General features: G+C 41.8%; 2 protein-coding genes across 4 annotated transcripts in view; one reads left to right on the forward strand and one right to left on the reverse strand.

Annotated features, from left to right (window-relative positions):
• The window catches only part of CDK15 (cyclin dependent kinase 15), a 40665-nt gene extending 31817 nt beyond the window's left edge, over positions 1 to 8848 (reverse strand). For 2 of the 3 annotated variants that reach the window (XM_068196189.1, XM_068196188.1), the window contains exons 1-5: positions 7667 to 8848; positions 6398 to 6495; positions 5751 to 5830; positions 2204 to 2298; positions 1354 to 1416 (exon numbers count right to left, since the gene is read on the reverse strand). In XM_068196189.1, coding sequence (XP_068052290.1) covers positions 1354 to 1416; positions 2204 to 2298; positions 5751 to 5830; positions 6398 to 6495; positions 7667 to 7786 — 456 coding nt within the window. In that variant the 5' untranslated portion in view covers positions 7787 to 8848. Of the gene's footprint in view, positions 1 to 1353; positions 1417 to 2203; positions 2299 to 5750; positions 5831 to 6397; positions 6496 to 6643; positions 6794 to 7666 lie in introns of all 3 variants that reach the window. The other variant, XM_068196191.1, reaches the window with a different exon arrangement.
• Positions 8849 to 9644: 796 nt separating this feature from the next.
• The window catches only part of ALS2 (alsin Rho guanine nucleotide exchange factor ALS2), a 36684-nt gene continuing 22570 nt past the window's right edge, over positions 9645 to 23758 (forward strand). Inside the window, exons 1-9 of the mRNA XM_068196195.1 lie at positions 9645 to 9711; positions 13891 to 13980; positions 15928 to 16082; positions 16556 to 17472; positions 19795 to 20155; positions 20998 to 21166; positions 21673 to 21769; positions 22172 to 22249; positions 23212 to 23388. Coding sequence (XP_068052296.1) covers positions 13961 to 13980; positions 15928 to 16082; positions 16556 to 17472; positions 19795 to 20155; positions 20998 to 21166; positions 21673 to 21769; positions 22172 to 22249; positions 23212 to 23388 — 1974 coding nt within the window. The 5' untranslated portion in view covers positions 9645 to 9711; positions 13891 to 13960. The remainder of the gene's footprint in view (positions 9712 to 13890; positions 13981 to 15927; positions 16083 to 16555; positions 17473 to 19794; positions 20156 to 20997; positions 21167 to 21672; positions 21770 to 22171; positions 22250 to 23211; positions 23389 to 23758) is intronic.

Below are 23758 nucleotides of genomic sequence, written 5' to 3' on the forward strand. Positions count from 1 at the left end.
TAACTCCCACCATCATCATAGTCTAAATAAACCTGGGGTAAAATAAGTTGGGCTGAAACAAGGTATGAAGTTGGACAGTGGATAGAAACAGAACACAGCAAAAGTAATAAGACTTCACCAGAGAAAATATATTTTTCACCAGAGGTTTAACCTGAAGAGGAGGAAAAACAGTGACACCCATAGGTCATTTGTGTACCATAAAATTGTCCCTGTAGCATTCTACATACTTATATTCCATAGGAATCACTCAGATAAAACAAACTGCATTTGCCAGCAAAAATGAAGCAAGCTAGATGGTCCTCCTGAAGGAGCAGTAAATAATTTCGCAGTTCAGTTCCTGCTGACAGTGAGTATTCCGGACAGGAAAGCAGAGCAGCTGGCTAGTGTTTATTCACAGAATTGCCAGTGAGTACATATTACAGCCATGTGCTCCATGTGCTTTACGAGCATGTCTGGTAGCAGAACCCTTGAGATCTGTGCCAAAACTACTACACTGCATCTCAGATGTAGCTGAGCTTTAAGGACGTTTAAAATCTGAGGCCCCAAAAAACTTCATTAGAATTGGTGTTGCTTAACAACTATCTGGAAAAAGATGTGAACAATGTGGCAACATTTGAAGATGACAGAAGTATTTAGATTAGTTGTGATAACAAGTGGCAGTGAGGAACTTCAGAGAGATCTGACAAAGCCAGATGAATAGGCAGTTTGATAAGATACAAAGTTACTGTTGACAGCTGTAAGATAAATTAACTGAAGCTGCTCAGGAAAAGGGCCCAGGCATTCACTGACGACATCTGCACTGAAACCTTAAGCCAGCGTGCAGCAGCAGTCCTGAAAGTTAATAAAATGTGAAGATGCATACAAAGGAGAGCAGGAGACTATTATAACATCAATCTATAAAGTAAGGGTACATGTCGGCTGTACTCAGATCCAGTCAAGCAATCCCAAAAGCTATGGGAGAAACAAAAGGGACTTAAATGACTGCAAACATGATGATAGTTCCAAATGAGAAGAGAGTGAGATGTGAGAGTTTTTAATTAGAGAGATGAATAATGTGTTGTAACAGTAAGAGGACACAAATTTGAGTAGAGATAGGTGTCCTTGCCACAAGATGTCATTGTTCACAAAAGCTAAATGTCTGCTTGTAGGCTCAGAAAATAGGAAGAGGGGCTAACTGAAAAAAGGCTTAGAGATTGAGAGGGAGCTTGTTATATCATCAAAGGTAGATTTTCTCCCAAGTTTTTGTCATATATGTAACAAATATATATTAGTAAGTAATTTACAGTGACCAAACACATTGGAAAATAACTCTTCCTCATGCCTTAAGGGATATGCGTCTTCTAAGGAACTCACCATAACATTGCATGAATGGAGTCCTCCAGGATGCTGGCCCATGTACTGTGCTAGATCTGTGTGCTAAATAAAAGAGAAGAACTTGAGACAAAGCTTCTGCTGTAAAATGCCTCTACCAACAGTGCCCCTTCTGTAAATGGAAAAATATGCAACTGCTACAAAGTTGCCTATTTCACCTAGGTGAACATCTGGTCTGATGCAGCACGCAAGCATGTGCTTAAGTTCTGGCCCATATCAGAGACCTGGCTGGCCTGTTATCTCACCCAGCATTTGTGACCTGAAGCTGCTGGTTAACAGAATTCATACTTGTGCTGGAGCTAACCATAAAGTTGCAATAAGAAGACATAGCTTCTGTATTTTCTTTATCATTTGGTTGACTATCTGCAAAAGCAGGAGAAGTACCAAGATTTAAGTGGAGAATTTTATTGGTATCCTGGTTGCCCCATGAGAGCAGCTCACAGCTTGGTCATGGTAAGCCACTGCGGTCAGTGCCAAATCTGACCCCAGCTGGGATGTGAGCTCATATCATTATTTCCTATCCTTGCTGTGGCTCAAAAACAGTACTTTTATTGTGTTGGCAAGGCAGAAATGGAGGTAAATAATGTCTGTCACCCCAGTGGACACAAGACATGGCATTATTTTTGCATACAGCTGTTGCATATACAGAAAGAAAAGAGTAAGTCTGTGTGGCTGGAAAGCAGGAGATCAAGAAGGAAAATCAATCATTGCACTACAGCATTACAACTTGTTTCTTTGTAGATGTCTTATAGTGCAGTAAATTCATTCTGCAGCCACTTTCCAGTACTTCCCAGTACTAGCTCCACAGGAAGCTAGAAAAGCATCAACTCACCATGTACTCAAAGACAAATGTTAGTGTCTCCTTGGTCTGGATAATGTCATGAAGCAGTACAATGTTGGCATGTTTCAAACACTTGAGAAGAGAAGCTGGGAAAACACAAAAGGAAGATCAACTTTACTGCTGCTGGAAGTGGAAGGAGATCAAGGCAGCAAAAATAAAAAACTGGGGAGTAATAGTTCAGACTTGGCAGTTCTGTAAGAAGTAGCAGCTACTGAGCCTGAAGGAGGATAGAACAGCTCTGCTGAGAAGCAAGCATCAGTGCTTCAGGCTTGGCAGGAGCCCATCCATCTCTCAGAGGTGGGATCTTGCCTCTGTCAGAAATAGCAGTTCATAGTTCCCATGTGTCAGCTTATAAGTTGAGGAGAAGTAATTTCTTCAAGGTAAATGCTGAGAGGGAGGACCTGGAAGCTCCCAGAGCCAGAATGCAGCAGCCTCCAGCCTGTCACTGAGCTTCTTATTCTCCCATCTGCCTCCTGGTGTGTGCCCTCAGCAGGGCCCTTACAAGAGACTCCAGGGAAAAGCTGTCTCTACCAGTTTCCAGCTTCACAACAACAGAGCAAAAATCTGCAAAAAGAAATTGCTGTAGGTATAAGCTAAATTATGAGTTTAGTTCTGTGCATATTGGTTACTGTCTCTGGTTAAAAACTCTAAGAACAGAGATGATGAAGTTACTGAGTGAATAGTAACTTGTTTGTATTTATAAAACTTAGGCACACTTTTCTTTCAGCCTAACTATCCAAAAGCATCATTGCAACTGTGTGTCCCTGGTCCTTAGGTCCTGACATGCCTTTGCCAAGCCTTGTCACATCCAGGGTGTGGTGATGCAGAGGGCAGCAAGTGGAAGAGTCTCTGGCCCCATATAGACCACAGAGCACTGACATATGCTAAGACAAGAGCCGCAGCCTTCTGAGCCTTTTGGCTGTGCATCGGGTTTGCTGTGTTAGAGTAGGCTCCAGCCAGAACACGTATGAAAGGAGCTTCTCAGCAGAAACTCAGCTTCTCAGTGTGCACAGCTTAATCATTTGCAACCCTAGGAGTGAGACAATATAGCAGGAACTCTGTACAGAGGAGGATGTGGGGAAGAGGTGAAGCTGGGATTACTTTCCCTGTAGGTCACTAGCACAACTGAAGAATCTGACCCAGCTGTTCACAGACAGAGAGCACAAAATACACAGAGAGAAGCTCCAAAGCCCCAAAAAAAACCAGCTGTCCCTGACTCGAGATTTTAGTTCTGCTTCTGACATAGCAGAATAACCTCAGAGCTGTTCTAGACCCACTTCTTGCTGCTGATTAAAACCAAATTAGTTTGCTGTCAGACCATGCAGTGCTACAAATTTCATTCAAATAAGGCATGGGCATACAATCTTGTTTCAGCTGAATTAGCTGAAGCACACAATACAGAGCAAGGGCTAGCTGCGTGAGGCAGAGTTTTGGCCACAATTAAAAGCTGCTTTTTTGTTTTTCACACAATCTGAAAAAGATATTTGAAGAGTTTCATGCTGGCGAAGCAAATTGATACCGGATTAGCACTTCGCCTTTTGCGACCGTAACAATTTCACCTGATTCTAAAAGCCCTACTGCCAGAGTTACACTGTATGACAGAGCTGTGGCCCAAGCCTGTGTCACTTCTGAGACTTTTGAGCACTAAGGGATGCCTGATTCAGCACAACTACTGGATTGTAAAGTAGCTCTTGCACAGAGCTTGGTGTTGCCGCAGTTAAACTGCCTCTGCTACTGATACTAGTCCATTTAGCTACCACCAGTATGTTCCCAGTGCATAGCAGTATGGTTATTATTATATTAAACATGCTCCATACTTGCCTATGAACCTCGTAAAGATACTCTGGCTAGAGCCCATCTGCTACAGAACATGATAACCTGACTGCGATACCTCAAAAATTCCATGTGACCGGAGTTACTGCTCCAGAGGGGCAGCACAGAGGGTCCACAGTAAAATGGAGGATTCAGCTCCTGTGCCTCAATCAGGCTTCTGGGAACTGCTCCTCACTTTGTTGCTTCTACAACCCCCTGCTGGGGTGTCAGGTGCTGCTGCCAGAACGGAGCTTTAAACGCATTTTGTCTCTGCGGGGCTTCCTGGGGTGAAGCGTCTCTTTGTCAGGGGCGCATTCCTCCAGGGTAGCAGAGAATGCACCGCGTTAATAAATCTTGTGCTTTGTTTTTGCTACTGACTTACATTGTAAATTTGAGGTGTCAGATGCTGCAAAGCTCAGCAGTACACAAAAGACCTACTTAAAGCAGACCCTTCATAGGATCACCCTTGTTTTCTCCCATAATGAATGAAGTTAAGACTCAGCCTGTCCAGTAGAGCATGTTAAAGGGGTGCTGATCTTTGGAGCATCATTAGTTCAATGCAGATAAAGCTTTTAAGGCTTATTTTACTGGTGGGCTACAAGTGTAAATGCAGAGCAAAAGCACCACAGCAAATGAGTGTATAGGAAACATAACACAACCCATTTTTAAAATAGGCATATTTAGATGTGTCTCTGCTTTCACACAGAATTGGACTAACGACTTAGTAAACGTTCTTGTCTTAATTACTGTTATAAACCTGGAGTGGATTCAGTGACCTCTCTTGTTATTCTGAGTTTACTGCTACGAGAGTCCTTCTGTGCTTGTGCTGCTCTGTGAAAGCTGGCACATCTGGTCCCTGACTCTCCATCCCCGTCACAAGGTTAACCCTGGTTTCACAAGTGCAGTAAGAACTAAAAAGAACCTCACGTGTGTCGTACTACATGGATAGCTTTCACTAATACCATAAAACAGACTGGCACGACAGTTGCATATTTCTGTGTATTAAAGAAAACAGATTATGGTCTTCTTGGGATTGTACAGCAGATGAAAAGAGAAGCCTCAGTCAAGCAGGCTTGTGAACTTAGTCTGTAGGGAAATGTAAATACTTTCAGACAAAAACAAGCACTTGCGCTTTCTTTCTCCAAGAAATTGAGAATTCTGCACAGTACTCTACAAAGTCGACTGATAAGAAGAATTTCTCACTGGACTGAAATTACAGATGTTATTAAACATCAGTTTTATTGAAAGTATCTCTCTTCAGGCTGGGATCTGTGATGCTCCAGGTATCAGCTAGGAAAGTGCCATGGTTGTAGTAACAAGTCTACAACTGCCCTATGCAGCAGTGGCAAAGGCTGTGTAGTTTCTAGAGGGCTGTGCAGTTTCTAGAGGGAGTGAGAAAACAGCTGTGAAGGAGGCAGCAAGCAGAAGGTGCAAGGGAACCCTGACACTGCTAGAAAGAACATGCTCTGGCTGCAGCTGGCACTTTCCTTATCACAGGCATTGATGCATCTCTCACAAGTGCATACACTAGAGATTCCTCCTCTGTCCATTGCATGCCTGTCCAGCCCAGCATGAAGACATCGTCCACGAGAGGATAAGGAAACAGAATTTTGGGAGAAGGACAGCCAGCACATTGAATAAGCAAGAAAGGACTGAGGGAGACATCATGGAGCTTTTCCAGGTTAAAACAAATGCTCTTCAAGAGTGATGTTCCTCTATGTCTTACCTTCCCGAATGGCTGTAAAGGGCACTCCCTCCTCTACCTCCAGCTTGATCACTTTCAGTGCCACCACCTGGCTGTTGATCCTGTCAGGTCACAGTAGAAAGTCACATGAAGCTTCTCAGTGCTTGGCCTGATAACACTAACAGTCTCCAAAGCAAACACCCAAGAAAAATTTCTAGGGCTTGCTGACCCACTCAGGCCAAGCACAGAAGGGAATTACAAACCTCCTCCATCTTGAGTTCATTAGCAGAGAGCTGAGAGCCAGCCCACCTGGCTAAAGAAGCACTGTGCTGCTGTCCAGGTATTGCTAGAGCATGGTTTTGAGCAGTGGCCCCACTCCACCTTCTCACGAGTTTCCTGCCCCTGTGTGATGGCAGCATGACCTCACACCCAATTTTTCAATTATGCAGAGATCCCTCACTTCAGGGAAAAGCGTTGCTCCCTCCCTGGTTCAGCCAGACAATCTCCTGGCACACTGCTGTGGATCAAAGAGTCATAGTGGTGCCTCCATTGCTGCAGTGGAGAAGGTCCCTGAAAAATTGGGATGGGGCTTTGCAAATATCATGTTAAAGGCAAATCTGGACTTTTGATTTGCCTCTTCTGCCACAGGAGGTATTTTCAGCAAGCATTGGGAAGGCAATATTGCTCACCTGCTGATCCCCTTGTACACAGTTGCACAGGATCCTTCACACAGCTTCTCTAGATGTACATAGGATGTGGCAGCTCCAAACGGGAGGCCTTGTCTCTGCTTCATGAAGAAATTGGTATGTGTTTTAGATTGCGGGGTAGAACAAGAAGCTACTAACAGGTCATTCAGTAATTAAGTACTGAATTATGGCTGGAATAACCATAGGATAAAATATCTCCTTTCTGGCTCTAGGGATGCTGCACCTCACCCATTTGAACCTCTCCACAACATCCTGCCCCTGGAAAGAATCAGTGAAACTCCAAGGTCCCTGTGTGCTGTACCTCCAGCTCTGCAGGGTGTGGAGCTGCAGGGGTTGCAGAGAGGGTGAAGAAAGGGATGCTCTGGTTACATCTAAGGGCTGGCATAGGAAAAGGGGACAAATTGTGTCACTGGCAAACTACCATTCTACTGATGAGTTTCTTTTCTTTCTCCTCGATTGCAGTGGCTTTGAGCAATGCAGATCATTTTCATCTCTCTCTCTACCAGTCATAGATCTCCAGAACTGGCTGTAAGGGGAGCAACTGTCTGTGTGTTCCAGTGTTGGCAAATGGTAGCACTCACTCAGAACACACGAAGATAGAGCTGCCTTAACTGCAGAGGGTACTTCTGCCAGCATCATTCTAAATGCATGTTGTTCCCCCTTACCCCTGAATTATTCATCTCTAAATAACCTGTTAGGGCAGGGATCAAAACTCAAATGCAGAAGTGACATTTCAGGAAGTTTACATTTATGTATTCTTCTCCCCTTTAATCCCTCATCCCTCACCTCCTTCTTCACCACTGTATAATTTACATAGCCTGTTAATTTGGCCCGTACAGCATAACAGTGCTGTACACTACACAGCTATAAAAAAGGTAGCAATAAATGGCAAGCAGGCTTCAAGCTCATCCCAAGCAGCTATATTGAATGGATCATAATTTGACAACACAGGATTTGCAATCTGTGCCATGCTGCCTCCTCCAGAACTGTAGGTTGTTGGCTGCCTCCCTGTTTTACAATCTCTCATGGGCATAGAACTTGCTGGAGTGCAATCTTCTCTCCCTGCTCATCACATCAAAGGCACTTATTGTCATCTAAGGTACAGATCCCTCTTTCAGTAGCTTCACAAGCCTGAAGCTGCAAAGTTTGATGCTGTCTGGTTAGAAGCAAACAGCTTTGCACTCCCACAAGTGGAAGCACCCAGGCTTACCCTATCTCAATGCAGAAGTATCACAATATGATATTAAATACCTCTGCTGTAGTCACTGCTTCCATGTGCTGAAGGCCTTGGATTTGTTGGGAGCCCCTTCTCTCTGAACAGCAGCTGCTGCATCCTGGTCTGACAGCACTTACACACAGCATATGTCCCATGTTGTCCTGTTTAAATTCAACTGTATCTCTTTATTTTCTCCTTGCTCCTCCTCATCCCTCTGTGCCTGTAATAACAGCTCATCTGACTTGCATGAGGTCTCTGCCTCAAAGAGTCTTGTGATTTCTGCAGTTTTCCTTTGAAAGTCCAAATGCACCTCTGCAGTAGTTCCGTTGATTTCAGTTCCTTTGGTACATGCCCTCCAAAAACAGCCAACATTTTTCATACCTGAAGTTGGAGAATTAAGAAATCCAAACTTTCTGCTTGTACACATTTTTGTCAGTTAAGCAACTCTCAGTGTAGTAAGTTGGATACTGAAGGGATATGTTTCACACAGGAACAGGCCTTGACTTCCCTCCCTGCCTGTAGCAGCTCTAGGCTTCAGACTTCAGCCTCTGGGCTCTCAGGTGAGTGTTCTGAGCACTGTGGCTGAGCTGTGCTTTCTGCAGTAGCTGTACGTTGACTGCCCTTGCTTTGGCATTTACGTCAGTGTGGGGAGCTGTCTGTCCCTGCTGGATGACGTGTCCAAGGGATGCAATGAGTTGTAGCTGATGGTCTTGTCCATATGTCAGAATAACCAGAGCAAACTGATTAATCCTGCCCACTGTAGAGCAGGGAATGCACAGTGCATTTACCCTGGGTGTGGACAGCCAAAAGTCCCCTTCTTATAGTCCTGCATGAGCAGGACTCACTGTGCAGCTTGCTAGGACTAACACCCAACCCACACACGGAAAATGACACGGGCCGAGGGAGCAGACATCGTCCTGTGGTATTCTGCTGACCCACTAGGTGCTTCAGGTTTCATTTGAATGCATCACACGAAATCTTCCCTTTGCTTCACTGTTTTGATGTCCAAGAATAACACTTTTTCCTTGAGCATTAATTATTTCTTTAAAGCAAAAATGTCTTGGGAAGCCAGGAACAATTTCTCTGTCTTGTTGCAACCAAACCACCCAGCCTCTGCATGTCAGGGAGTAGAAGGGAAATACTGTCACAAAGAGAAGTAATCCAACTTTTGCCAGGTAGCCAGAGATGACAAATGAAGAAAGCATGCTTATAGCTGATGATTGTTGTTATTGAAAAAAAAAAAAAGAATAATCATTCCAATTAGTGGAGGAAATACTCTAATAGAAATAGAACTGTTAAACATTTCTATTAGAAATGTTATCCTTAAAAAGTTATCCTTAAAAAAATGTAAGAATTTATAAAGGAGAGCCTAAACGTGTCTTTGGAACCATGGTTTTTAAATGAAAGTTTCAGGCAACATAAAAAATAGTCGACTAAGAGGTGACATAACCTTAAAAGCACGTTTTACAAAACTTGCTCGAATAGAAACACATATATATGCACACGTAGCGATGTGTATCTATAGATATATAGCATGTGTATGTACCCACATAGGTGTAGATGCATATTGTGTATGTACACACTGGTGTATTTATGTGTACATACTGAAATGTATTCTGTGAAATCGATGTCCGCGGAAAACCACACACAGACGTGTGTGCATGACTCGCACAAACACGTGCTCGCACACACACGCACCGGCGGCAGCGCAGCTGTTCACACCGGGCGCTCCTGAGGGGAGGCTCTACGCTGGGCCTGCGGAAGCTGCGGCACAGGCCCGCTCCCCGTGAAAGCGGCAGCGACGGGCGGGTTTGCGGAGCGGGAAGGGCCAGACGGGCGCTGGCGCTGTCACCGATCCCTCCTGGGCCGGCCCCGGACTCTTTATTTGCGCCTCGAATATTTGCTGACGCACACGCACGCGTCGCTCCGGTCTCTGCCCGTTTTGTCCCGGGCAGGGACCCGTCGGCGCTCGCGCGGCGCTGGCCCCGCCCCCTGCGCGTCCCGCGGCCCCGCGTGAGTCAGCCGGGCGGCGCGAGGGGCTGCGGGCAGCGCGCGGCTGCGGGCGGCGCCGCGGCAGCAGGTGCGGGGCTGCGCGCGGGGCTGCGCGCGGGAGGGGGGAGCCGCGAGCCGCGCGCCGCGCCTGAGGGGGAGCCGCGCCTGAGGGGGAGCCGCGCCTGAGGGCGGCCGCGCTCCCCGCGCCTGCCGCTCCTGCGCTGCGGGACGGGAGCGCCCGGCGGCACCGGCGGCACGGGACAGGCCCTGCGCCGCCCCCGGCTGCGCCCTGGCACCTGGGGAGAGGAGAGGCCGAAGAGCAGCTCCGACGGACCCTGGGTGTCCAGCTCTAACCGCGCTGCGATGGGCTGGTTCAGCAGAGATCTCGAGGTGCAGTTCTGTCGGGTCTGCACGGTCCCCTCCCTCTTGGGGGAAAGAGACCCCCGAACTGTAACCGCCATGCCCTTCATCTCCTTCCACTTGCGTTTAAAAGACCTGTTCCTTTGCGTGCCTCGCTTGCTCGGGGGTTAGTGCAGTTCAGCTTGTGGAGTGTATCGAGTGATGGTACTGCTGCGGCTGCAGTGCCCTGCACAGGTGACATCGTGTCCTGTCGCTGCCACAGACCTCCTCTTGCAGAACGAAAATAGGGGAGCAGCCGGAGTGCTCGTAGATGAAGTGTAGTTAATCACTGCTGTTGTCGGGCCGCAGCTTATGTAAACTAGCCGTGCTTACCGCTTTCAGTGTCTGCGGAGTGAACGCTCTTCAGACGGGGAAGCGCATGAGAATGTGCAAAATTAAGGTGTAATTTCAAAAGAAAAGGGGCAGAAAGAGATTCAGATTTTTTTTTTTTTGTCTCTTTCGAGTGTGGTAAATTTTAAGTTTTTAATTACATGCTGTAGCAGATAATTTTCATCTGTGTTGGTTTTTATTCCCTGGCTTCTTTACTGTTTTATTTTGCTACCGTCCTGCATTCACCGGAACTGGCATTAAAAGCTTTGCACCCTAGCCCTCATCCAAAGGAATCGCTACCGTCTTTCAGTAGCCAGTCGTTTTGTTTTGCTCTGAGCAGGTCTTAATCACACAATGCTAAAAGCAGTGCTTAGTGCTGACCAAAACACAAGGGCTTCTTTAACTAGTCACGCATTGTATGTAAGCCACAGTTGTCAACAGTAAATGATGTTGACAACTCTGTTTTGCATGAGGAAGCTTGGAGATGACCTCTTCAGAACCTGCGTAGCTAATTCTGTATAACAAACACGCAGTCTTGGTCCTGCAAGTTATTGCTAAATGTGATGCAACAAATGTATTAAAAATGTGTTTGGAAATATGTAAGTAAACATTTATGAAAGCTGTAGAAACATTTGCAGTGTTTATTGACTAGCAGGTAAATAAGCACGTGAGGCTCACGGGGGTTCTAGTGTTTCTTAAAGCCGGGGGCACTCCAGCTGTTGCTGTTCAGCAGTGAAGGTAAGGTTACCTTCATACCTGTGGTGCTCACTTAAAAATGGTCAGCGAAGAGCACAGTCCATGCTAATGAGAGAAGTGTTTGCTCCACATCATTCCCAACCATGGCAGTTGTTAGTGTGATCGCGTTTGATTTCTGGAGAATTAGCCTTTAACTTTGTAAGTGGAGAGTATGACATCAGTGTCATGCCAGTGACCATCTGTCTGTAGCACAAATCCATTTCATAATTGGCACCCCTTGCTGCTTTCCACTTGCAGCTTTGAAAGAAACATATAATGGTAAAAGTGTGGGCAGAGCAGTGAAGGTGCTGGTATGACTTCCATGCAGGAGTGTTGTTTGTGCCTGGATGTTCACCTCCATGAATGCTAAATTTAATAACAATGCAGGTAATCTTAGTGGAAAGGAAACAATGTAGATGTAATGTGAGCATAAGCAAGGAAAATAACAGGTTTCTTCCTCCCAACAGAAACACGTTACAATTACTTCACTTAGTTTGTAGCTGTGGCAAAGCAACTTGTATTTTGTGTTAGCTGTGAAATGGGAATAATTTGGTGCTGTCCTAGGGGTGAATAAGAGCTTGAACTGAACTTGAAAGTGATTGCAAAATGTCTTAAAGATGTCTCATCTTTGGAAAGAAAACAGTTTGACTGTCGTTTTCCCTTATATGCATAAATGCTTGGTAATGCAACGTGAAGTGTGAGCTTCTGTAAAGAAAAGAATATCTGTAACTGCCATCATATCATGCTCTTAGTTTCCAATTTGCCACTGTTGCAGCTTTCTTACTTAATAATTATGTAAATAGTTTTTCAATTTGGCCTTGAAGGGAGATCTTGTAAAACAGCCAGTCAAATGCCTGTCTTTAACTTTATTGTAATTGTCATATAACCTTCTGATTGTAACAAAATATTTTTTTTTTGCAGTTGAGGCTCATGAAAATGAAAAAAAAATTCTTTGAATCCTTAAAAAAAGTCCATAAATTCTAGAAGTCAAGAATTTTAAGCCTCAGTTCCTTAACCTCAAATAACTATGTGCAATGTAAATGGTATATTTGTTGATACTTCAGTTACTCTATCAAAGTGTTTATCTCTTTGATTCAGTGATCCACTGAGTTGTTTTGTTTGAAGCTAGAGTCCTTCACAAAGGAGAGGTGCTAGCATTTTGAAGAGAATTAATTGTAGGGTTAGGTGGTTTTGAGTAGGCTAAAGAAAACCCTAAATTTATTTGCTCTGAGCAAGAACACATCAGCAAGTTTTGGTTCCAAAAATGTGCTTCCATTTTCCTTTGATGTTTCATCAACACCTCTGCTGCTGAAGCATCACATGACAGTTCCCTTATATTTGTGAGACTTCCATTGTTAATATTTTAAAAGTTAACTTTTACAATTGTGGTTTTTTTTTTTTTCTTTTGTAGCTGAGGAAGGAGAGGCTGTCTTGAAAGCATATCTTTCTGGTGACTAGTGTGTCTTTGTGTTCCTAGAAAGTATGCTCTGGTTTTTGGTTTTTTTTAGAGCAGGTTTTTTTTAGACTTACCACAATACCATGTTATCAAATCTTTATCTGTTTGAGGTCTGTTCTTTGCCAACTCTGAAGCCCAAATCACTCTTTTTAGGGTCCTGTGTCTGAAAGACTGGAATTGTTGTTTCTATATGTGAAGGTCTCCTTGGTAATTCATTATTCAGAGGACTCCAGTGAAAGTGTTGGATATTTTGTTCGTTATTTTCATTATTTATCAACGTGATGATTACTGTTTCCAAGTGTGCACTGAAACTTCTGTATGAGAGTTACAGGTCTGAATATGTTTTGCCTCTTTTATTCATGACTGGCCATATATATTTCTGTATCCAAAAGCTTGAGCCTACTTACTCTGGGTCTTAATTCTTACACTAACTAATTTGTTTTCTGATTTTGTTACAGTGGATATCAGACAGCAACTCTAATAAAGCAACAGCTCTAAAGAATTTATATGTGAAACTTTGAATAAATGTGATTATACACATGTATTAATGTAACTAAAATCTGTAATACTTCATATAGTAAGGCAGTAGATCAAGAGAAATCACAGTTAGTTTAATACTAAAAGAAGCCAAACAGATCATAAGAAATGAGATTAACTATATCTTTCTTTTATTCCAAGCAAAGTAATACAAAGTTATCTTCATGGAGATGGAAAGGTGTGAGACTAAACTTGCAAAATTCAAAACCTGAGAGGATGAAATTGTAGCTAGAGCAGCCACTCTTTTTCCCTTGCCTCCCATGCTTGTCTTTATCTCCATAGGCACTCTGCTACCAGTTTGCATGAAGAAATGTTTTGGACACTGCTTTCTGCATTTCTGCCCAGGCAGAATTGCACCTGCTAATGGTGATGTGTGATTTGGTTCAGGAATTAAGTTATGAATTCAGCTCCTAATCATTTTCTGCTCATGCAAATCTGTTCACCTTAAATTTAGTTGAGTATTGAATTCTGTCTTATGACTGAAAATGAATCAATTTGGTGGTTTTTGAGTGGTGTAATGAGAATTGTATAGAGAGATTGATGTGAATTTCTGCCTTTGAACGAGGTTTTGTTCATTCTGTCCTTACAATAGACCCATTGTGAGCTGAGTAGTTAGGATTAGTCTGGCTGTTTAGTTTCTGTCTGCCAACTCAGTGTGAGTGAACTAAATATAAATACTTGAACCATCCTGGCAGTATGGAAGTGTTTATTTATTGAATGCGGAAGTAAAACTTTTTGGAGATTTTTTGGGTTTTGTTGTTATTGTTTTATGTTATTTGTGATTAAATAGCTGGTTTTTATGTTTTTCAGTTTGTGAGAATTATATTGTTCCTTTTGAAAGAGGAACAATTTGGTGGTGATGGAGTGCTGCCACTGACAGATGGACTCACAGGAAAGAAGGTGAGAATGAGCAGCTAGGTGAAACCACAGAGGGTCCCTGTAATAGGCCAGCTCATGATCATCCTGGAAAATTAAGTGATACCAGCATACTCCTTATGTAACTTGTACTAAACTTTCACTAAAGGGAAGATTATTAACTGAGCTTCAGTTGTGTCTGGAACACTGAAGTTGCTACAACAGCAACTTCTTTTTTAAGCTGATTGTTGTAATTTCTGGAGCCATAGCCACAGGCTACAAACTTGAAAGTAACATTCCCAAGTGAACAGTACATCCTGTCTGGTACCTGCACCTGTGAGTTTTGATTCTGGATCAGTAGCCCTGCAGTAGACTTTTCTTGCACTGAGATACTTGATAGAGGTCAGATGTTTTTGTCACAAATCCTGTTATGTGAATGTCCAAATTTGTTATACACTGTTTTCTGAAGACCTGTTAAGTGGATAAAAGCACAAGTATCGGGCATTGAACTGATTTGATGTACAATATGTTGATGAAAACTCTCAGTATTATCATTTTGTGCTCTTTGGAGTGCTTTGCCTATTTGTGTAAAATCTGTATTTTTATCTTAGGTGAAATATCCTTATATTGATATTAAAATTTTAAGCCTTTTTTTTTCTTCATGTATGTATTATTTGATTAGTTTCTTTTTAATTTACTTTTATTCTAAACACAAGTCCTATGTATTTGAAGTGCAAGGTGGGCTCTGCATTTTAAATCTATTTGCTTTATGGAATAAACTATTTACTTGAATTTTAGAAGAGTTCAAGACTGTCACCTTTCAAGTTTTTTTTTTTTTTTTGCTTTGTTTTGTTTTTCTTTCCATTTTGTAGAAAAACAAAGATATTTGGGATGGACACAGGAGCTAGGAGAGATAATTTGATTTCTTAGCTATTCTTAACTTGAATGTTTCAGAGGCAGATTGTGTAAAGATAATCTTGTGCACCACAGTTAACAAAATACATAGTTTTTTAACAAATCCATGGCCTGCAGGAATAGGGCTACTTGTATGTGTTTGCCTGCAGTGTGGTGTATCAGAATAGCTTTTTATGGGTTTGGTGCAGGTTCCCAGTACATTTTACTTCTTGTGCCTTGTCTTCTAGACAAAAACTGTAATTCTGTCAAAGCTTCCCTCACCATCTTAATATATTTAATTCCACAAGTTCATGTCAAGCTGCAAGAACTGATTTATGCAGGGAGTGAGTGACTTGGCTGTTGTCAAATTAGGAGCTAAACTTATTTTTTTCTTTCTCAGTGGATAACAGTCTAGTCTATATAAAATTCTAAGGAAACTTAAGTATGATTCTTAAGTCTAGTCTTAATTTAAGCTAGTCTATATTGATGCCAACATAACTTTTTGTATTTAAATCAAGGGATTCTGCAAATTGTTAAAACTGTGGGCTTGTCAAAATTCCGAGGAATTTCTTTGTGCTGAGTTGGAGAAGTTGCTGACTGAGCATTCAAACCACAGTGTGTAGAAGTTTGCATAGTTCCAGTCACTCCTGCAAGCCCTGATAATTGCACACTCTTTCAGTATATTTTTTTCCATGGTTCAGTTGATTTGAATAACTGGCTCATTTGAATCTGAGACACTCATTAAGAATTTACAAAAAAGGAAAAAACCCAAACAATCAAAACCTCATGTTTATCTCTAGAGGTAGAAACGAAAGTGTATAAAGGATGAGCTCTTACAGGTGTAATGTTTTAAACACACTATTAATGGGAGCAATTGGTACATCGTAAAGTACAAATGAGAAAAAAGCTTATGGTTTCAAACAGAAGACACTTTTTCATTTAAATAGCATTTACTTTACAACTTGATAATACTAATTTAAATATGTTGGCTTGAATGTAAAACTAATGTCTGAACTACCAAGCCTTTCCTACATAGGCATTACTGAACCAGGGAAAACTTCATCGTGATTGTGTTCCAATTTCATCCAATCCTTGTAGCTCAGAAGAGGCAGAAGGAGCCAAAGAGAGAGGCCTGGTCTATGTTTGGAAGGCTGGTTCCTGCTCCGTGACTCCAGAAAGGCTTCTAGGCCTCAGTGGAAAGACAGTGTTACAGGCAGCCCTTGGAATCCATCATGGGTTGCTTCTAACAGAAGGTAATAAACACCTTAATTGTAACAATCTGGGGCAGTAATAATCTTCAGTTATTGTCAAGTTTTTTTCTTTTAGAAGTGATACTAGATCTGTGTTTGGAAAGATGAGGACTGTACTTTGTGCTTTCCATACACATTTGTATGACCTTAGTATGTTCTTAAATTAGAAAGGACCAACGAATACACTTAACTCACTTGACTGGAATATAATTGATTTTTTAGCAGAAAAGCATTACTTATTTTAACAGTACATGCATGCACAGGGTAACATTAATGTGAGGTGTAGAACTTAACAGCGACAATTACAGAGAGCAACCAGCAGCCTTCTTATATCAATAGCTATAGTTTTGCTGAGCCTGGACTAAGCTAGGAATTCCTGTCTGTTTGTCTGAAGCAGTCTTCATATTTTTGCATTGGTTTAATAATTGGTTTTACACTCATACTAGTATTTGTTTTTCTTTTTTCTGCCCTCCCAGGTGGAGAGGTCTACAGTTTTGGAAAGCTGCCCTGGAGGTCACGACCTGAGGAATGTGTTAACAGTCCTGTCTTAGAAAATACTTTGCTTGGACATCGTATTATTACAGTGGCAGCCGGCAGCTTCCACAATGGAGCCGTGACGGAGAGCGGTGTGGTGTACATGTGGGGGGACAATTCTGCTGGCCAGTGCGCAGTTACTAATCAGCCGTGTGTGCCAGAGCCCCAGCTCGTCAGTATTTGTGATTCTGAAACCAGCCCTCTGCTATCAGTACGGATTTTGCAACTGGCATGTGGAGAGGAGCACACGCTGGCACTATCGCTGAGCAGAGAGATATGGGCCTGGGGGAGTGGCTGCCAGCTCGGCCTCATAACAACAACTTTCCCAGTGACAAAGCCACAGAAGGTAGAGCACCTGGCAGGACGTGTTGTGCTCCAGATTGCTTGTGGAGCCTACCACAGCCTGGCTCTGGTACAATGTCTCCCTGTGCAGGAAATGAAGCCTATCCCAGAGAGATGCAATCACTGCAGTCAGCCTCTCATTACCATGACAGACAAGGAAGATCATGTAATCATTTCAGATAGTCACTGCTGCCCACTGGGTGTAGCACTGTCTGATAACCAGCCAGAAAACCACATTTTCTGTCCATCATCGGACACCCCCGGAGGCAAAAGTGTAACAGCTGGCCAAAGTGAAGACTTTCAGAAACCACTTGTGGAACAACATAGGCTTGTTGGTTTAGATTCTGAGGGACCAAGTGGCCTTTCCAGCAGCGATGGACGGGAAGATAATGGAATTTCTAGTTCGGGAAACACTCTGTTCTCGGACAAAAAAGAAGTGAAAGAGTACTTAATTGGTTTGTCAGATAGCTCATTAAATGAGAGCCTGAATAAAAACATCTGTACAGAGCATGAACAGGTTTGTACCTAATCACTAATCACAGCTCATAATTTGCAATAACTTCTCTTGCATATGTGACAACATTACTCTTTTTACAAATGAAAAACTTACTTTAATATAGCTATGGTGTTTTGATAGTTTCCAAGTGGCTTTTTCACTGATGGTTTTCAACTTTTAAGTTGAAGATTTTTTTGTCCTTCATTGTTCAATTGTGAGCATTCATTGTGGGCAGCCTTGACAGTGCTTTAATCTCTCTTCATGGTCTGCAGTACCAGAATCACATAAGCCAATTTCCTTGCTCTGTTTCCTGATGCATGGGTTTCCATTTGTGTGGGGCAGAAGGATTCAGTGGATCTTACTGGTACTACCTTTAAGGTAAAGGTTTAATTTCTGTACCTGGAACAAATCCCTCACAAATCCATCTAATTTCTCAATCAGTTAAAAATTCTGGATTACAAATTGCTAAAAGGTTTGATCAAAAGGTTTCTAATGCTAATAATGTAGGGTGACACAAACTCATAAAAAGTGGGAGATGTGTAAGTACTATTCTGTGTAGTGTGGAAAATGATTCAACAACACTGTTTTGATGCTATAGCGGAACAGTCAAGTACTCATCTCTTAGTAAGCATCAGAAAATGCTTGACGTGATGGTTCAAGAGTTGTTTGTGGCTCCCTGAAAAAATACTGTTTTCTGGTTTTTAGAGAGGGAAAAAAAAAAAGAAATGTAATTAGGGGTAAAGGGAAGAAGACAGAACCCAAAAGTTACTAGACAGAAAACTAATCCAGAATCTTGCAGTGCAGTCTGGCAGTCCTTACTTAACTACTGTCCTGTGAGGAGCCCTGCTGCTCTGTGGCCTAATTTGCAAAACTGACACTGGAATTCTGAAAATTTCTTTTGTAATTTAAAGTGTTGTGCAGTCATAAATTTATTTTTTTAGTAATTGCAGTAAAACATTCTCCACATTTATTTCTCTGGGAAATAAATTTCACAATACCTAAAAAATAGTTGATTTTTGTTACTGCCTCTGATGGCAACAAAATCCCCATAGTTTTAAAATCTGTCCAGTAACTTGGTAGCTCAGCAAGTTATACTTTCTTACTCAGAGGAAAACTTCCTTTAGAGAAATGAATGTTGTGTAAATACATTTGCTCTTTCTTTCTTTTGCTTTTTGCTATTATGAATGCATTCTAGCAGTTGTGGGCTCTTCAGACTCTTGCAAGAACTCCAGCATTGAGAAATGACTGAAGCACATAGTTTCATGCTCTCTTTCTCAGTTCCTTGTTCCTGGCATAATTCCAGAGCACTGTTTTCCTTGCACAGTTTCAGGAATCAAGACTGGAATTGATTCACTGAATCTTCCACAATTGACATACAGGTGAAGAGCAGAGACAAGGTCTAATGTAGTGTTTCAGCATTAGTAAAATCCTTCATTTTTCTTTTCTGTTTTGCTAGGTATGCCTTTTAGAAATAGGATGAAGTAAATAGAACCAATCTCAGTCCTTTAACCTAAGCTTTAAAGAAGTCAAAGATTGTTTTTATTTTGGCAGAATAAAACGAGCTGTAGTACTTGTAATAATACCATTTTCCACTGTGTATTAGATGGGAAAATGGGACTTGGCTGTCTTTGTTTTAATATTCAAACTATTTGTCAGAGGTCATTTTGGGCATTTTTTCTTATTTGGTGGGTCAGCTGATTGCTATTACAGGTAATGGTGTGCTGGGGCTTATAATTGCCTTCAGTCAGTTTGTCCCTAGAGTGACTTGATGATTACTGACTAAGCTTTGGATGGATACAACAATGGTGTAAGGGGACACAGCCCAGTCTGGTTTTAAGATAGGCCTTGCAAAATGAATCCATGAGTTGCTGTTTACCTTTTACCATATTGAAAAGAGAACTTGTCTCTCTCAAAATGGAGCATGCTCACTGATGCACTTTCATTGGTGGCAGAGAAGTTGGTAATAAGTTTAAAATTATATCCCTTTTCATATTTGTGTGCAAAGATCCTTTTTTTGTTGGTATTTAAAATCCCCAGACTTACAGTCTCTTATGGATGAGCTACGAGACAGGTGCAACAAACAAAGCCCAGTCCTTTTAGAAATGTTGCTTGGTGCTACCTTTAAAAAAATCATTCTGAGCAATAGATGTACACCTAAGCATAAAAAACCTAGATAATTTATATTATATACAGTTATAACACATCTATAATTTACAGTAAACATTTATAATAAACATTATATGGTGTTCAGTCTGGCCCATGGTTTGAATAGTGAATGTGTATCATCATCCTACTGTTCTGTGCTGTCTGCTCTGATAGTTTCCCATTTCCCTTTGGTTTTAGCCATCTCAAGAGGAACAGCTCAGTGCTTGCATCCCTGGCCCTCCGGGTAGCAGCACATCCACCCTGAACAGCCTGGTGGCCTCGTGTGCCTCAGCGGTTGGGGTGAGAGTCGCTGCCACCTACGAGGCTGGAGCCTTGTCCCTGAAGAAAGTCATGAACTTCTATGGCACATCTTCGAGTGAGTCAGGATCTCAGTCGGGCAGCAGGTCCCCAGGGCCCGAAGCTCTGAAGGACAGTCGAGAAGAGCAAGTCAGGCTGGAATCCATGCAGGGGAAGAAGAGTTCCAGTTTAGTAGATATTAGAGAAGAGGAATCTGAAGGAGGGAGTCGAAGGCTTTCCCTGCCTGGCTTGTTGTCACAAGGTAAACAAGCATGTTGGGGAAAAAACACTGGAAAACTTATAATAATGTGGAGGTTTATAAGTGAAAAAAACCTCAAATATTTATTAAACACAAATCTAATGATCTCTCAAAGGTGTGTATGAATTTTAAATGATATCTTAGGACTTGAAAGCAGTGGAGAGAGTGAAGACTAGCAGATTCTTCATGCTAAGAAAACTAAAAACAGTGGGTTTACAAATGGTCTTTCTTGTTAAATTAAGGTAAATCAAGCACATTGGAGGAGTCATATTGCCAAATGATCATTCATGTTGGTTTTGTAGCCGATAAAAATCTGTGTGGTCTGTAATCTGCACTGCATTGAGCTGGTTTTGAGCCAGGGACCTATAAGTATTCCAGTTCCACTGCTGAACTTAATGACTTTGTTCCCTCACAGATTTTAGTGCTGTTAATTGCTCTGAATGTGTATATGGTTGTTTTATACTGATCTTGGATTTGAGGGGAGGTTTAGGAAGTATTGAAGGCTTCTGTTGACTGCAAGGATATATTTTCTTTCAAAACACTTTAATGTATAGTTTGTTTTGGTTCATTTGCTTCATTATAACTGCATGGTTCTCATATATCCACTATACTTTAGCAGCTGGTAAAAACTACTTGACATCTACCTGGTTTCAGCACTTGTGTTCCTTCTTTGTATCCATAACCTATTGTCTTAGCTGTCAGCCTTTCTTCTCAGGCTTGAATTAAACTGCTTCAAGAAGTGTTGATCAGTTGCTATTAAGTAGTGCTGTTACTGTGTAACACACACAGAATGATACATTTACCAAAATGATCAGAAATTTTTCTCATTCTTGGCCTCTGCTCAGTTTCCCCAAGGCTCTTACGGAAGGTAGGACGGGCAAAAATGAGGACTGTGGCTCTGACTCCAACCTACAGTGGTGAAGCTGATGCTCTTTTGCCCTCTCTAAGAACAGAGGTGTGGAGCTGGGGGAAGGGCAAAGAAGGACAGCTAGGGCATGGTGATGTTCTGCCAAGGTGAGATTTCTTTGAAAAATGTTTTTTTGTTCAGTTGATTGCTAGAAAATGTTGAGTATTGAACTGTCTCAGCTTCTCAAATTTAAACATCTGCCATGCAGTGTCTGCTTGTTCTTTTAGGTGTTATGACCTAAGTTTCTCCAAGTACCGTGTTTCGTGCTGTATTGTTACTGGGCATCAATCAATTCCAATTTTACCCTTTGTAATCAGTAACAGTTTTGGTGATATTTTGACTTTGTCCAAATTGGGGTGAGGTCTGTCATGAACTTTTGCCCTTCCTGACCATTTTGACAAAGCTGATTTATTGCTGGAAGGTTCCATATATCTTTGTTTTTTCTAAATTGTTTTGGGGAAGGAAATAAAACTTTGAGTGTTTCTGCATTAACATTATATATTATTATATATATATATTATAATATATAATATTATTATATTCTGATAATATTTTTTCTCTTTCCCACATTCTACTCCTCTTCCCTCACCTTATGGGTTCTGGGGCTTGACAGGCTTCAGCCACTGTGTGTGAAAAGCCTTGATGGTAAGGAAGTGATTCACCTCTCTGCTGGCGGCCATCATTCCTTAGCACTCACTGCCAAATCCCAGGTACAAGTGATTGTTACCATTTATTGTTTCTCTGACATAATTATAATGTTTGGTCTTTTCTAGTTTTTAGTTTCTTTTGCTTCTAAACTTTTGTTGCCGTTTGCAGGAGGCAGCATGGAAGTAGTGTGGAATGTAAATTGTATTTCTGCCCACGTTCTGCATGTACCATCAATATTATGTTTAAAAATTGCTATGAGTTGATTTGGTGCATTCCATTTCTGAATGTGAGAAGACAATCTCAGAATGTAGGAAGGCAGTGAAAATTAAGGAAACGCTTCTCAGTACATGACTCCTATAGCCTTGACTTGTGCGTTTGCACACTTGATGTGTTGTAGTACCACAGTTCAGTATGTTTCCATGTATATAAATGTACATTCTCATGTTCAGCACTGCTTCTTGCAGGTGTATTCCTGGGGCAGTAATATCTCTGGTCAGCTTGGCCACTTGAACTCCCCAACAACCGTCCCTCGTCTTGCAAAGGTACTTTGTTTTCTGTGTTTTTCTTCTTTCAGTTTAGGGTCTCTTCTTCTACAACTGAATGCAGAGTAATTTCTGAGACTGACCTGTTCATGGATCTATGTGCTATTTAATAATAGAGCCCTTGATTTTCTTTGGCTTATGCTATGAAATGATCTTTAGATGAGCGTGTGAAATTCTACCCAAGAAATTATTTACACAGACTTCCTCTGGTTTTTGACCACAGTGAAGTTCCAGAACTGAGAAATGTGACTGGTGGTATCTTCCTATCAGATTTCACTTTTACCTTATGCTTGTTTTCTCTGATATTGATGTTGCAGTGTTGAAACTTCTGAATACTTCAGAACTCTGTTTTTATTCTAAACAGTTGTTTCTAGTGTTTTTAGCTTGGCTGGACCACGGCCACATTTGTTGTTTGTTTCCTTATTTCTGGAGCTTTGCAGAATTTTGGCATTGGGTTTTTTCTTTATTTTGAACTTTTCACCACATTGAGTGAATAGCAAAATAACAATTTTTTGGTTAGACCGCAGACTTTCCCATGTTTTCTAGTGCCTATCTTAATGGAAAGCTAGCTGCATCATTTTCCTGCTTAGGTCTTATGCAAATTAATGTAGAGCAGATAAACTGTCTCCCAAGCTTATATAGATTTCTCAGTTAAATGTAGAGGGGAGAATAGTGTTCCAACTTTAATCAAACTCACTTGATGCCCATTTAAAAATAAAACTGATATGTAACTGAAAGGCAAAAAAATCAGCCATTCGAAAGAAAACTGGAAAGAGTTTTCAGTATATGTGCAAGGAGTTTATTTGTTATGAGACTCTGAAGTTGAAAAATTGACTGGTCATTGCAGTAGTTTGTCTTGGCAGGTGTATTATGTACATGTGTGACTAGAAGAGTTATGTACTTTTCTCTCCTTCCAGCTTTGGGTGATGATTCTTAATGTCTTCCTTCCTCCTGAATTTTAGGTGTGCGGTGATGGTATTTGGACTACAGCAGCAGGACTAGATTATTCTCTCTTCTTAGCAGATGAGAAAGACTTCCAACCTGGATTATATTACTGTGGCCAGGAGACAACAACAGAAAATAATTTGAATGAAAATAGCTGTACTAAGAGTCCAGTTTTGTTAGTAGCTTGTAGTAAGGTGAGTGTTATTTCCTTTAAGTCAGTACAGATCATACTGGTGCTTTTAGGAAAGAGCATGGTGCTGATGGCTTGATGAGCTTTCAGGGTGTCAAGCCCCATGGTTGGTTCCTAGTAGTCAAATGAGGAGCACATTGGGTGGGAGGCAAAGAGGAGGTTGAGTTAGTATTGTTCTCTCCCTTGCCTGTTTCTTGGCCTTCCCTTCTGTTTGAGGGACAAGGAGGTGTTTCTGGTGTCCATTTCCTTCCATCTGTGTGTGCTGCAGAAATGCACTCTTTTATTGTGCTCTGCTTCACCAGTCTTTGTGTTCAGTCTTCAGTGCTATTGCTCTTCACTTTCTTGTCTCTCAGCTGGCTGAGGCCACTGGCTGC

This window comes from Anomalospiza imberbis, chromosome 7 (genome assembly GCF_031753505.1).
Source record: "Anomalospiza imberbis isolate Cuckoo-Finch-1a 21T00152 chromosome 7, ASM3175350v1, whole genome shotgun sequence".
NCBI classification, from domain to species: Eukaryota; Metazoa; Chordata; class Aves; order Passeriformes; family Viduidae; genus Anomalospiza; species Anomalospiza imberbis.